The following is a 14,644-nucleotide window of genomic DNA, read 5'->3' on the forward strand; positions in this document are numbered from 1 at the left end:
TATCTCTGGGCCTATTTCCTCAAACTGCAAAATGAAACTAAATACTACGTGAGAATTAAAATGAGCCACAGTATCAACACTGGACGCAGTGGCTCATACCTGTAATCCCAGCACTTTAGGAAGCCAAGGTGGGAGGACTGCTTAAGCCCAGGAGTTCAAAAACAGTCTGAGAAACAGAGCAAGATCCTGTCTCTACAAAAAAATATAAAAAAGGTAGCAAGGGTATAAACTTTTGAGGTTACTATTCTAGGAATATGCATGATCTGACTGAAGAACACAGTGTCTCAGATTTAAGCTATGTGGCACACCTGCCTAAGATTTCAATGTTTATTCACAAACATTTATTAAGGTGCAAGTACTAGCATTCTGGACATCTTAGAAATGTCAAAAAGTTTAAAACATAGCCTTTGGGGGGCCGAGCGCAGTGGCTTATGCCTGTAACCCCAGCACTTTGGGAGGCCGAAGTGCGCAGATCACGAGGTCAGGAGTTTGAGACCAGCCTGGCCAACGTAGTGAAACCCTGTCTCTACTAAAAATACAAAAAATTAGCGAGATGTAGTGGCAGGTGCCTGTAATCCCAGCTACTTGGGAGGCTGAGGCAGGAGAATCGCTTGAATCCAGGAGGTGGAGGTTGCAGTGAGCTGAGATTGCACCACTGCACTCCAGCCCAGGTGACAGTACAAGATGCCGTCTAAAAAAACCAAACAAACAAAAACAACAAAACAAAAAAACCAGCCTTTGCTCTCAGTTTACTATGTAGCTGAGGAAAACAAAACATACATGTTAAACTAGAGAACAGCTTAAGGGCAACATGTGAGTGCCTGCAGATAGCACTTTCTAAAACATGAAGAAAAGCAAAGAAGAAATAATGCAATTAGTTCAAGAATGCTTCAGTCGTTAGGTGTGATCATGAAGGGGTGAGGTTTTTAATGGCAAAAGGAATGGGGCTGCTTATGGGATTTACGGTGTGGGGTGTTAAAATGTATGAATGCTGGGTCTCTTGGTTTTGAGAGAATTGTTTAAGCTAGCTGATTCTATAAACCTAAAGACCAGGGTCAGGGTGCTGAAGTAATGCTTAAGCCTCCCAACCCAAGGAATAATATACATACTATCTAGTCTCTTCACAATACATCGTTATGTATTAATCTCTTTATGAATAGTTACCAACAACAAAAAAGAACCAAAATGATTCCATCCCAAAGAGAAATATGCAGGAATTCTCGCTGAGGCAATACCACTAAATTCTGAGGCAACTTAAAGCTTCCTCTGTAAGAAGCTTAAAAGAGAATGACTGAAAAAGGATACCTAGGAGGCAACTACTTAGTCTTTTAGGAGACAATGTCATCAATTCTTGATGATCTGTACTGAAAGTGTGCACAGCTTACATCAAAACCACTTACTTTGGTCTTACAATTGGTCTGTCTTTGCAAGACCAATTCTCGGAGCAACATTTACTTATCCAATTATACTTGGACTTAGGCTAGCATTTAGATTAATTCAAATTTTCTGGCTTCACATCTGAGGAGTTATTAGTATTAAAATACCTTCTCCAATAATCCACCCAGTTAACGAATAGCTTGTGAAACAGACTTCTACAGTGCTTTGTTTTTAGGGAGTACTAAATTCTTTCCATCTCACCAATCAATATTAAAACTGTCAGCACTGCATTTAGCTCATTGGGAAATATAAATATATTCAGTTCCTGGGTCTGTAGAGTTAAAAAATATATATATATTTACCAAATCAACCAGGGTAGGGGAAGATGTGATTGAGAACAGGATAAATTGGAAAGGTAGAATATAACCCACTGTTAACGCATATTAAGGGAGTGACATGTTTTAAGAAACTGGAGTCACTGAAACCAGCTTTAACACTTCAGTAATATGAATTTGGGTACAGACAAAACTGGAGATGGGAAGACAAATCCAAACATCATCTTGAAGAACTCTATTTGGCAAGTAAACAAATCTCTAGGTTAGTCTAAATCATAGATGCGGTGGCACCCTGAAGACACAGAACTTGACTATCATCTTGCTGCAAATTTACTATTTTTAAGAGTATAAAGAAGCCATTTGAGTTTTCTTTGGAATGTGCTCGTTACGCTGCGAACCAACATTTTACATTTCTAGCCTTAAGTTGTGGATGTCAGCTAGGCGCGCTGGCTCACACCTGTAATCCCAGCACTTTGGGAGGCCGAGGCGGGCGGATCACTTGAGATCAGGAGTTCAGAGACCAGCTGAGCCAACATAGTGAAACCCTGTCTCTACTAAAAATACAAAAATTAGCCAGATGTGGTGGTGGGCACCTGTAATACCAGCTACTTGGGAGGCAGGAGAATTGCTTGAACCCGGGAGGCGGAGGTTGCAGTGAGCCGAGATTATGCCACTACACTCCAGCCTGGGTGACAGAGTGAGACCCTGTGTCAAAAACAGACAAAAAAAAAAAAAAATGTGAATGTCACTCTTGGTGTTATTTTATAGTTCAAATTTCTAGGCATGCCACCGTTAAGGGTAGAAGAGATTCACCCAGCACTTCCCAGTCCTATCTAAAGGTTATACCTTCCCTTTTGTTTGACTGATCCTATAGTCTTAAGTATTAAGCCTTAATAATTGTTGAAAGCTTATCCCAAAATGACATATAAAGACTCCTCTAATACACAGCACCTGAGGGAACAATTCTACCCTGGTTTTTCTTAGCACTTTACAATCTCCAGGTTTAGCACTTTTCTTTCTACAAGAATTCTGAATTTTCATTTGCCTAATTTGTGGCTTCAGAGTGCGTCTTCAAAAGTTATTTTAAAATTATCAAAGGGACACCAGAGCTAACATTTACAGGATTAAAGACAGGCTTCAATCTAGTTAGTGCCCTTTCAGCTGTCAATCCAATTTGCAGCAAGACTAGTTAACAGTAACTACCTTCTGTATCCTTCCTTGCTACTTAGTGTTACCTTAGCAGGCAAGGAAATCACTACTGTGTAAACTTGATTACTTTTCCCCCCACAAGAAGTCCACTTTGTCTACTTTTAGTGCTTTATTCTTTGAAGCACACCGATTTTCTAAAATTAATATTTTAAGGCCAGTTGTCCCACACCTGTCTTCTGGATGACTAAATCCCATCATGTGGGCCTAAAAGGTTTAGTATTCTCAATGACAATTTATGCTGTAAACAGGATACAAGTTTGTGTCCTTTCCATTTTTTATAAAAGAAACCTGGGGAGAAAGTGGTGATAGGAATGACAGATACTACAAGTGTTTAATTCTCAGTAATTTTCAGCTGTTAATATGGCATTAACTACTGTGTGTACTGACTTTTTGGTCACAAGACAACCTGCTACTTAAGTGAGGCCTAGAAAATAGAAAACAGCTAAGTTGACACATAAGTAGGATTTTAAAACAAACTTTAAGAACCTCTTAGTAATACTGAGAAATAAGATAATCACATCTGAAACTGTCACTCCATAAAAGCAAACTGCAGGTCTCTGAAAGCATATTCATTTCTTCTAGTTCATAACCAAATTGTTATGTCTAGTTTTCCCCCAGCACACCTAACTCCTGTTCCCAATTCTCACATTCATGGCCTTATTATTCCATACCTGATGTACAAGGTAGGCAGAAAAAGAAGCAGACTTATGTCTTCAGTATTTTCTTAGTCCCACAACCTAGATTTGTTACAAAATGAGTGACTGTAAGGTAAACTCTACTGAAAACCTAAATGGATGCAAAAGCTGAAAAGGGGAATAATTTTGCACAAAAGATAGGAAGACAAAGGTAAAGTTGCAAGAAAACTTACCCAAACCATCTAACTTTAGAGCTGATACAGAGGATCAAGGTAGTTAGCTGGTCTCCACTTTGTTGTATGTATCTATAATGGGGATTATTTCCTGCTTAATTTTGTGTTATACCTCCCTCTAGTGGCTAAGTGATTTTCCCTAGCACAATACAGTATGTTGTAAAAAAAAAATAAATAAATAAAAATTAAGACCTATTTCTACTAGTTGTTTTTGTTCAAAGTGCATTTGGTGGAGGTGAGTATAGCATCTTAGAGAAGTTGCTTCCACTATCTTTATGTCCACAGTTCTGCCAATAGTTAGCACTTATAAGTTGTCTGGTGACAGAAGTCTGATGCTTTTTAACCCGATGCTTGAGTATCAAGCTGACCTAAGTGTTCTGTTTTGCTTACCTAAATAGTCAACTTCTTAACGAAAAGTCATGTATGACTTTTCACCCCCTGAAATCCCAGCCTAGCACCTATTAAAATGTAAATTACAAATGTTGTATCTGCCTAAATTAACTTCTATATGACAAAGAGTCATTTATTCAATTTTTATTCTGTGCATTAATGAAGCATGGAGTGTTTTTATAATAATTAAAAAATCCTTCCTTTAATCACTACAAGCTCACAACCACCCTCGGGGTTGTTAGGCATTAGCTTTCAAAGCTACCAAGAAGCACTGCAAAGGTCTCAGTAACAGGAATAAGTACTGGTTTAAGTATACTATAATCTCTTGGGGTTTGTTTAAAGCAAGTTACTTTTGGCAGCACTACTATTCATTCAATAGACAATCACGATAGACATAATGAACAGATGTTTCCTTATAATCTCTGTACTTCATGCCAATTCCAGCTTTTCCTATAGGATCTAATTGGTCAATGTTCCTTTAAGTACTGATACAGAAACAATAACTCAAAAGAATGTTGTATTGTACACTCTAGGATGCCTGAGTATTTGCTTCAATGGGATATAATTGTTGAGTCCACTATTACAACAGAATGTAAAGAAATGTGGGCCATACCTCTTTTTCTTGTGGCTGCTTCAGCCTAAAAAGATGGGGGAACTTAAAATTCAATCAATAAAGGATTCACAATAACAGGTTTTTCAGTCAAGACACCCCAGTTACAGACAAAAGCATTAGGCCTGTGTGTGCTAGTACAGTTCCTACAATCCCTTATATGAACTCTTTGGAGATAGACATATCTGGGATTCAGAGCTGTATGCCCTTTATAACGTACATATATACCCTGTATTACATAAAACCCTCATCAAAGTCTGTGGCAACTGTGCAATGAATAATGACGTTCAACAGGAAACAGTTTAGTCACACTAAGTGCAAAATGAAGGCAGCAATTCTGGTCAGGGTTCACATTTAATTAGCTCAACAACAGAAAATCTTTTGTTTTCATAGTTTTTGGATTTCAAAAAATGGGTAAGAGACTGTAATCTGTTTTCTGCGTTTGCACTCTTCATACTGTGATGGAAATAATAGTGGTTATGTTACAACAGAACTTCAGTCTAACAGTTTCTCATCTTTTAATACTATTTATGGTAAATACATATATATAACTTACTTGCAATTTAAATTACAAAATTCATATACAAAGTAAGCAAAAAGGCACACATAAGAAATTCACCTTGACCACAGAAATGTGAAAACACCGGTCCTAATGACCAAGACAATGTTTCAAAGACAACACCAAGAAAAGTTGAGATTCTACAATAAATCATATTAAACACAAGCACTATGATGCCCAGACGTGAGCACTAAGTATTTACTGAAGTGTAAAACTTAGGAAAATCGTTTTATGGGGAATCTATTCATATTCCAAACAGCATTTTAAAAAACATTAAACTTAGCATAGTTTTAAAAACAAAATTCAGATCCAAACAATCAAGAACCAGAAAATGGGTTTCTTACCTTTTGTTTCCAGTAGGATGTGGGCTGAACAGCAAGGTGGGTTATTCAATCTGATGTTATGAAAAGTAATTGCTTCTTAAAGAGACTTAAGTTTTTCCTTGGTTAGAAAATAATTATAGGCTCCCTAAAATATTTTAAGGGGACATAAATAGGGAGAAGAGGGGGAAATTCCAAGACAGCTTTTGTAGTTTCAAAAGGGTGTAACTTTCGTCTAATAATTGCCAATATGGATAGAGACCTAAAGGTCCACTTTCTGAGACTATAATTAGGAGCAGTCCATACTTCCCATCAGAGCTTTTAGCTGTCTGGTCATCTTAACTACAAAACCTATGCCCCTTTACCTTTCATTAAGTAAACATTAGGTCCTGTCTAATCTTCAAATTCAGCCTGTGTAACAAGGAATACTGTCTCATTTCAATGTGAGGTTAGAATTACTATAACTTTTAGTAAAGCCCATCTTTCAACTTTAAACGCTCAAACTTGAGTGAAGGCTATTTACATTTTTGGTCGTTTCCAAAACATTCAATGAACACAAATGAACCAAAGTTTACTTCAGTCTAGGTCACATTAACCTTCCAAAATTATCATTAATCATTTATTTTCCCTTTAATAATCTGATGAATTTTTAAAATGCTCTACACATAAAACTTAGAATTTAAAGAATGTCATGTAAAATTATTCAAATTTTAAACAGTAAATCTGCCTTTTGGCCATTACATTGAATTCTTAGATAAAAAGAGCTACATCCTTAATAAATTTACACTAAGTACTTAGTGAAATTCTGCATTCAACTTAACATCCCTTCTTCGCAACATTCCACAACGTTCATTAAAATCTACCGATTGGGGTGACCTTACACATTTCTTCCACTACCAAGATTTCTGGTTTTCCCTAGGTTTTTAATTGTCACCTGAATAATCACCTTAAATTCAACTTCCAACTATGATTAGTACCCAAGGGAAATGTTAAAGCTATTTATTTTAGGTCCCCTCCCCCAACCTAAATAGTATCAAGGGGCTGTCAGACAAATACAAAAAGTAGCAGACTAAAAGTTTTTAACAACTGCTTTGGTAGAGAACACCAAAGTTTTTGGTACAAAATCATCTTATGGTTGAGAAGGGCTTATAAGGCAAAATTCTAAATGCCCAGCTTTTTATTAGCAATGATTCATCCAAAGCAGCAGTTAATCTTGTACACTCTTTCCCTTTCAAAAAAGAAATGTGACTTGTGTTAAAAGTTCTACAGGCTGAGCATGGTGGCTCACACCTATAATCCTAACACTTTGGGAGGCCAAGGCAGGCAGATCACTTGAGGCCAGTTTTGGGACCAGCCTGGGTAACACAGAGAAACTGCATCTCTACTAAAAACACAAAATTAGCCAGGCAAGGGTGGCACACACTTGTAATCCCAGCTACTCGGGAGACTGAGGCACGAGAATCACTCGAACCCAGGGGTGGAGGTTGCAGTGAGCCCAGATCACACCACTGCACTCCAGTCTGGAGAATAGAGCGAGACTCTGTCTCAAAAACAAAAAACAGTTCTAATACATCTGTGCTGATGTTAACATTTAATACTTACCTTTTTTTGAGTTGAGTTTCATTGAGAATATCAAAGGCTATCTCCAAGTGAACATTAATTTACTAGCCATCAACCAATCTTGCACAAAAGCCTGTTGTCTATGACCACCAGAAAATAAGCAGCATCTATAGTTTTTTAACCACTTTATAACAAAGTAGAGAAGCTTATCTTTCAGATGCTAGATCCACCCCCCACCGTCATTTACCAAGTTACATACACAAATGCCTTATTCTCCCCTTTTGCTTTCCCCTGAAGACTTTTACAATTAACAATAAAAGATGGCTAATACCATTAGATTGCCTTTTAAGAACTTTTAATTTGCTAACACATTAACACAAGAGTCAAAATCTTATCTTACTTAACAATTTAAAGATTAACTGATAGACCCAGTTAGAATCTTACATGAAGAGGAAAAAGGACAACCATGCATAGTTTTTTAAAAAATGTTTATTTTTTCAAAGAAAATGGCAATAGCCAATTGGAAACCTACTTAATCTTCAACTCCAATTTTGTTTTCTTTAAATTTAGAAGTGACTTACTGATTTACTATTTTAAACAAACCCCCCCTTTCCCCTTTAAATGTTTACCATCTACTCGTGCTGAATCCTTCCAAGGAGATTGCTCCAGCGTTTATCTCCAGGTCCTCGCTTTGCTCCTTTTACCAAAAAACGCAAAACACAATTCCATCGTGCATCTTAAGGGCTCCAATCGTCAAAAATAGGAAAAAAAAAAATCTTTGGAATAGCCAATTAAGTTGAATAAAAAAATCCACACGAATGCGGTTTGGTTGGGGCAGGAATCCACTCCTATGTTCCTGGTAATCTGATCCCGCTCCATGAATCCTGGTAATTCATCCTCCCTATCCTATCCACATTATGATTTGAATCCAATGATCCAGCTCCAAGGATTGGGATCCAGTGAGCCCTCTCCAATCCAAACCTTTATAACCAGCAAAACCAAAAAAGAGGAGGCAAAATGTTAGATACTGTAATCAAAAAAGGTTTCTGGGGAATGATGAGTTATGTCTGTCATCAGTTTAACAGATGCACATCAATAACTATCAAATTCCCCAAAACAAGTTTCTGAATGGTGTTCAGATAAATTTTAGAAACTTAATCATCATAGAGACTAATTGGAAGAAGCATTTTGTATTTACAGTTCAACTGATAATGCCAACACTTGTTACTGTACAGCGTATTACAGGTTTCGTGGTTGCAAGAAGTTACGTAATTTAAGTTTACTGGCATTGCTACCCACCTAAGTCTAAAACTAAATCTAATGCTCCCATTTGCAATTTAATTTGTAAATTAAAGTCTTTTAAACATATGAACCAATTATGAATATTAGTTTAAAGGGGAAGGTGAGACTTAAAAGTATTCCCAACTAGATTATCTACACCAATACATTGGAACTCTATATTTTGCTTTCATTTTGTCTTAAAAAAAATGAAATAGCAACGCTCTATCAGTCACACAGAGGACATGCAGATTTAGCAGTATTGATATTATACTCTATCTTGTTGGATTTAAAGACACCCTGTACCCACATGTACACCAACAGCAGGTCACACATTAACAGTTGTAACTAAGCACTGTGACAAATTAGCCAGTTCTTCCCACATTAGTCCCTATTAAAACAAAAATGGGGGGAAGGGAGCAAAATAAGTTGCTACAAAATGGGCAATATAATTTTGCCACAATTGCCAAGGTTTAAAGAGCAAAGCAATTGTAGCTAAAGATAACTGAATAAAATGTTTGCAAGTGTTTTAAGGAAAATGTATATAATCATTTTTAACCCCTGCCTTTTAGTATAAGGTCAATACTGCCAATTTCATCTGTGACAATAGCACTTGGAGTCATACCATTGCCTCCATTATTGATCTGATCCTCCTCAATCCTCCTTTTGACAATCCTAAAATGATTGAAATGTGCTCCACAATCCTTAATCCAAAGCATTCTTAATCCATCTCTTCAGATATGTCTACAGAAAGACACATGAAAAGCAAGATAAACATAAGAACTTCCCCAGGTAAGATAACCACAAACACCCCCAACATCCCAGTTCACACAAACCAGGGCAGATAGACATTTACACAGTATCACAGTCTGAAGAGTATGGAGTTAACTAAATTTAAACAATCCTGTCTATGACATCACTTAAAATACAATTTATCAAAGACACGAAGGGAATGTAGATGTTAGGAGCAAGGGGATATTACAAGAATGCAATTCAACACTTTAGCCCATTCTGAACAAAACAGTTTGAATTAAAAAATGAAAAGATTGTACTGAATAAAGGAAAACTGTATACAACATGGGTTCTACAAAAAGTGTCACCAATCATCTTATGTACGAGAGCGAGATCTGCTATGACGGGGAGAATAGCGTGGTGATCCTCTGCTTCTCCTTGGGGAGTAACTGCGACTCCTGCTGTTGCTTCTGCTACGGCTTCTGCTACGACTACGGCTTCGAGATCGAGATCTTCCATAACTTGGACTTCTGGGCCCATCAACTTTAACCCGGATGTAGGCAGTTTCTCCCTATTGGATAGACAGAACTTTCCATTGAAAGATCTAAGCTTTCATCTATCTTCAGGCATGCTGAATGAATACAATGTAACTAAAACCAGAAATCTGGCAATTTACTTGGACACCCTTGCCTGAATCCTTACCTTGAAATTCCACTGTTAAGACCACTGTATCCAATTCTGGTCAAAAAAAAGAATACGTGTATAACCTACCTCATGAGATCTAAACTTAGTGTTATCCAGTTTTCGAACTGCATAGGTCATATCTTCTTTCCGTACAAACTCCACGACACCAGTGCCATCTCGGTAAACATCAGCATAACATACATCACCTGCTTCACGCATGTGATCCTTTAAATCCTGCCAACTTCCACTTGGAGGCAGTCCTGAAAAAGTGATTTATTTTTCTTAGTATCAATTATCTTAAATTTCACGTTAAGCTGGTAAGGTACGTTAGGACAAAGAGTACTTTAAAGTACTTAATAGGTGTACTTAAGTGATACCAGGTAAAGAGCTGTAAGATTCTGGAATCCAGAGTCCAAAATTATTTGTAACGATCTTCGTATCTAGTACCGCAACCTAATTTGATAAATCACCACAGCAGCAATCCTCGTTTATTAAATTCACCCAAAAACTAAAGCAATTTAAGACCTAGCATGAAAAATTTGCAATTATTAAACCGGTCACGCAAGAGAAAAATTTTAGGTAGTTTCCGTCCCTTCACATCAATCCACACAACCGGTACACTCACCAGAGACAACCACTCTGTTTTCAGACCGCCTGGATGGGGGGCCATAGCGACCTCGGGGAGCTCCGCCACCTCCACCCCCGCCGCCGCCTCGGCCTGTTCCACGGCCGCTTCGAGGAAACTCCACCCGCAGACGGTACCCATCGTAATCATAGCCGTCGCGACCATACACCGCGTCTTCCGCGTCTCTGCGGGATCGCAGAAGGTAAAAGGCATGAGAAAGACCAGGAGGAGAAGCTCGCTCACTCGGGAACCAGCAAACCCCCCGCACATGCGCACCCAACGTGGAAGAGCCCACATGCGCCGCATAATAGGAATGGCCCCTCCCCCACCCAGAAACACGCCAGGCTCCCAACCACTACTCCAGCCCTCAGCGCCTCAGTTTCCCGCTCCAGCCTGCGAATGGGCTCCGGGGACGTCCAAGGCGAGGCGCCAGAGAAGCCACACCAACTCAGCTCCTTACTCGACTCCTGCATGGGCGATACAGTCTCGCCCCAACCTCTCTAAGAGCCCCCGCTTCCCCGTTCTCTATGTTAAGGCCTTGGAGCCTTCCCCGACTACTCGGACCTATTTCCTCAAGGCTGCAAGCCCCATGCCGCCTCACCGCGGGTCCTCGAACTCAACGAAGGCGAAGGGCGGTCCCCCGCGGCGATTCTTGAGGTCGATGTCGCGGATAGCGCCGTATTTGTAGAACACGTCCTCAATGTCCTTGGTTCGGATGTCTGGAGGTAAGTTACCCACGTAGATGCGGCAATCGTTGTTCCCTGCGGGGCCACGAATCACACCACCTCCCGACATGGCGGTGACGAAAAGCGCGGACTCGAGAACAGGCCTTCCCACCAAGCCTAGCGCACGGCAGAGCGAGCCCGCAGCGGCACCACGTCTCCCGCGGCCCCTCCAAAATGGCGCCTTTATCAGCTCGGCGCACGGATATGGGGGGAGACAGGGGAAGAGAAGCGGAAGGAAACAGCGATTCGATCCCAACACGCACGCGCGGGAGCGCAACGCATGCTGCGAAGGCTACGCTCAACGCACGCGCACGCACGCGCGACGTCACCCTCCGCACGAAGGGGAAAAAAAAAGTCCCCCGCGTTCCCAGCTTGGGGTGGTTTGTGAACAGGGTGACCAGCCGTTTGGTAAAAGTTAAATAACGAACTTTCGTTAAAGGAGCTAGTCATCCAGGTCGGGTCTTGAAGGATGGTCGATTTCCCCAGGAATGAGGATCTTTGAAAGCAACTCGGCGCCTTCAAAGGACTTGGTGAAACCTAGCCTAAAGCGTTGTCCCACCATGCTCTGCGGCGATAACGGCCTTTGGCGGGAAAGAGTCTCGGAGGCGGGGCCAAAGGGGGACGGTCCGGGCGGTTGCTCCGGAAACCCGGGTATCTTCGAAGAGTGCGTCTAGTCCAGAGCTGAGTTGCCGGTGATTGAATGGAGAGCTGGGGCGTTGGTTTGTCTTCCCCACGCTGCTGCGAACAGGCCGTGGCTGCTTAGACAGATGTGTCTAATTTAGCGAAACCGATTTAGATTCCGTAATCCTTTTCATTAAGTACCGTTCCACCTTCTCGTCAGAACTTTGCATAGCTCGGTTCAGCACTCCTTGTGCTAGTCGCAGTGGGTCCGTATCCCAACCGGCAACGTGGTATCTGCCAACCAGAAGGGGTAACACCGTACTGCCTCTGGGACCCACACCTTTTTATCTCTTGTTAATCGCCTGTCCGTGGGACTAGCGCAGAATGCCTGCAGAATGAATTGTTTCTGTTGTTTGCTTTCAAAGAACGAGAAGGAAGAAAGGGTGCGTGTGTGCAGTCCTTTTTTCAAAAGTTTCCCCTAAAAGTTACTGATACACCAGGTTCTGAAAATACCGGTCCTCTCAAGTAATAAAATGGAGCAAAATGGATGTGAGAACCGTAACCACTAGAGACCGCGGTTGCTATTCAGGACTGTTATCCTATTTGCCTGCGGCATTGGGAGATAACATTTTACATTTTTTTTCGACGTCTGAAATCTGGATTTTTATGTGAAATCCTGGGATTTTTAAACGTCGCTAATGAATTCAAATTCAAATCAGGCTGGGCGCGGTGGCTCATGCCAGCACTTTGGGAGGCCGAGGCGGTTGGATCACTTGAGGTCAGGAATTCGAGACCAGCCTGGCCAACATGGTGAAATCCCGTCTCTACTGAAAAAACAAAAAATTAGCCAGGCTTGGTGGCGGGCGCCTGTAATCCAGTCTACTCGGGAGGCTGAGGCAGGAGAATCGCTAGAACCCTGGAGGCGGAGGTTGCCGTGAGCCGAGATGGCGCCTTTGCACTGCAGCCTAGGCTACAGAGTGAGACGACTCCTAAAAAAAAAAAAAAAAAGGAGGGGGAAGCAACAACAAATTAAAATCAAACCGTGCAGTCATAAGTTTGCCATAACAGATCTACACCCTGAATTTAAGGGATAATTTTCTTCATGTTATTTATTTACAGCAGTCCCTTTCCGCAAGGATGTGAGGCAATTTACAAAGATACCATAAAACATTATTAAAACTAGATGAGGCTGGGCGTGGTGGCTCACTCCTGTAATCCCAGCACTTTGGGAGGCCGAGGCGGGCGGATCACCTGAGGTCAGGAGTTGGAGACCAACATGTCGAAACCCGTCTCTTCTAAAAATACAAAACATTAGCCGGCCATGGTGGCGCGTGCCTGTAGTCCCAGCTACTCGGTAGGGTGAGACAGGACAATCTCTTGAACCCTTAGGAGGTGGAGGCTGCAGTGAGCGGAAATCACGCCACTGCACTCCGGCCTGGGTGACAGAACAACACTCCATCTAACAACAACAAAAAATACTAGAGTAAGAAATCAGAGGAATGGGAAAATAAGGGGTGGATTAAATTAAATAAGCATAAATTGCTATACAAAATGCCTGCAGTGAAAGCCCGTTGAATTTGTTGAGATAGATTGCAAATTTTACTTTAGTCTTCCCAGAAGTCACGGTAAAGAAGGGTACAGAAGTATTGTGTATTCAAAATCCAAAGTGCCTTTGGGATAAAAATAAATAGGTCATTCAGGAGAAGGACATGTTTTCCTAATTCTAAAAGCTGATGAAATATATTTTACAAATGTTTCTCGGTGACCCCAAAATACAAATTCAATTTGAAATGAGCAGGGATGCTTGGTCTTTTGTCTGTAGATCCTCAGTATATCCACAGATGACCTTTGGTAATCCTTGAGCTTTCTGTAATATTTTCCAAAATTATATGCATGTGTGCATGTACAAAATTATATGCATGTGTGTACTTTTTTCTGGGAAGAGGATTTGGAATTTTGATGAACTTCTTAAAGGAGTCCATAGATCCCAAAAGGAAAAAGAACTTCTGAAAATTGTCAAGGGAAGGATAGATTGCCTATCCTTCAGACCATCCTTCAAGTATATATAGATGTGTGTTTGTGTGTGTGTATGTGTGTGTGTGTGTGTATATATATACATTTTTTTTTTTTGAGACAGAGTTGCCCTCTGTCACCCAGACTGGAGTGCAATGGCATGATCTCAGCTCAGTGCAACCTCTGCTTCCCTGGCTGAAGCCATTCTTGTGCCTCAGCCTTCCGAGTAGCTGAAATTACAGACATGTACCACCATGCCCAGCTAATTTTTGTATTTTTGGTAGCTGGGATTACAGGCATGAGCCAGCATGCCCAGCTAATTTTTGTATTTTTAGTAGAGACGGGGTTTTGTCATGTTGGCCATGCTGGTCTCGAACTCCTGGCCACAAGTGATCCTCCGGCCTTGGCTTCCCAAAGTAGTGGGATTACAGGCATGAGCCCCCGCACTCGGCCAATTTTTTTTTTGAGACAGGGTCTTGCTCTGTCACTCAGGCTGGGTGCAGTGGGACAATCACAGCTCACTGCAGCCTTGACCTCCTGGACCCAAGTGATCCTCCCACCTCAGTCTCCTTCATAGCTGAGACTGCAGGTATGCACCACCACTTCAGACTGATTTTTGTATTTTTTGTAGCGATGGGCTCTCGCCATGTTGCCCAGGCTGCTTTTGAACTCCTGAAGTCAAGCGATCCTTCCATCTTGGCCTCCCAAAGTGGGGGGATTACAGGCATGAGCCACTGT

At 41.0% G+C, this 14,644-nt stretch overlaps 1 protein-coding gene across 4 annotated transcripts; it reads right to left on the reverse strand.

Annotated features, from left to right (window-relative positions):
• Positions 1-7,699: 7,699 nt before the first annotated feature.
• SRSF1 (serine and arginine rich splicing factor 1) lies at positions 7,700-11,474 on the reverse strand. 4 transcript variants are annotated; one of them, XR_004249671.2, is made up of 5 exons: positions 11,149-11,472; positions 10,548-10,732; positions 10,010-10,182; positions 9,132-9,250; positions 7,700-8,209 (listed from the first exon to the last, which is right to left on the reverse strand). XR_004249671.2 is itself a non-coding variant. In XM_032162830.2 (5 exons), exons 1-5 carry the CDS (start codon positions 11,340-11,342, stop codon positions 9,228-9,230), a joined length of 762 nt encoding a protein of 253 aa, XP_032018721.1. In that variant the 5' UTR covers positions 11,343-11,469; the 3' UTR covers positions 7,700-9,227. The 4 variants fall into 4 exon arrangements, 2 of the variants coding, with proteins under 2 accessions (XP_032018721.1, XP_032018722.1); XM_032162830.2 differs by adding an exon at positions 9,623-9,809 and having other exon boundaries at positions 7,700-9,250; positions 11,149-11,469; XR_009215127.1 differs by having other exon boundaries at positions 9,132-10,182; positions 11,149-11,474.
• Positions 11,475-14,644: the final 3,170 nt, after the last annotated feature.

The sequence above is a fragment of the Hylobates moloch genome, unplaced genomic scaffold (genome assembly GCF_009828535.3).
Source record: "Hylobates moloch isolate HMO894 unplaced genomic scaffold, HMol_V3 SCAFFOLD_10, whole genome shotgun sequence".
Classification (NCBI taxonomy): Eukaryota; Metazoa; Chordata; class Mammalia; order Primates; family Hylobatidae; genus Hylobates; species Hylobates moloch.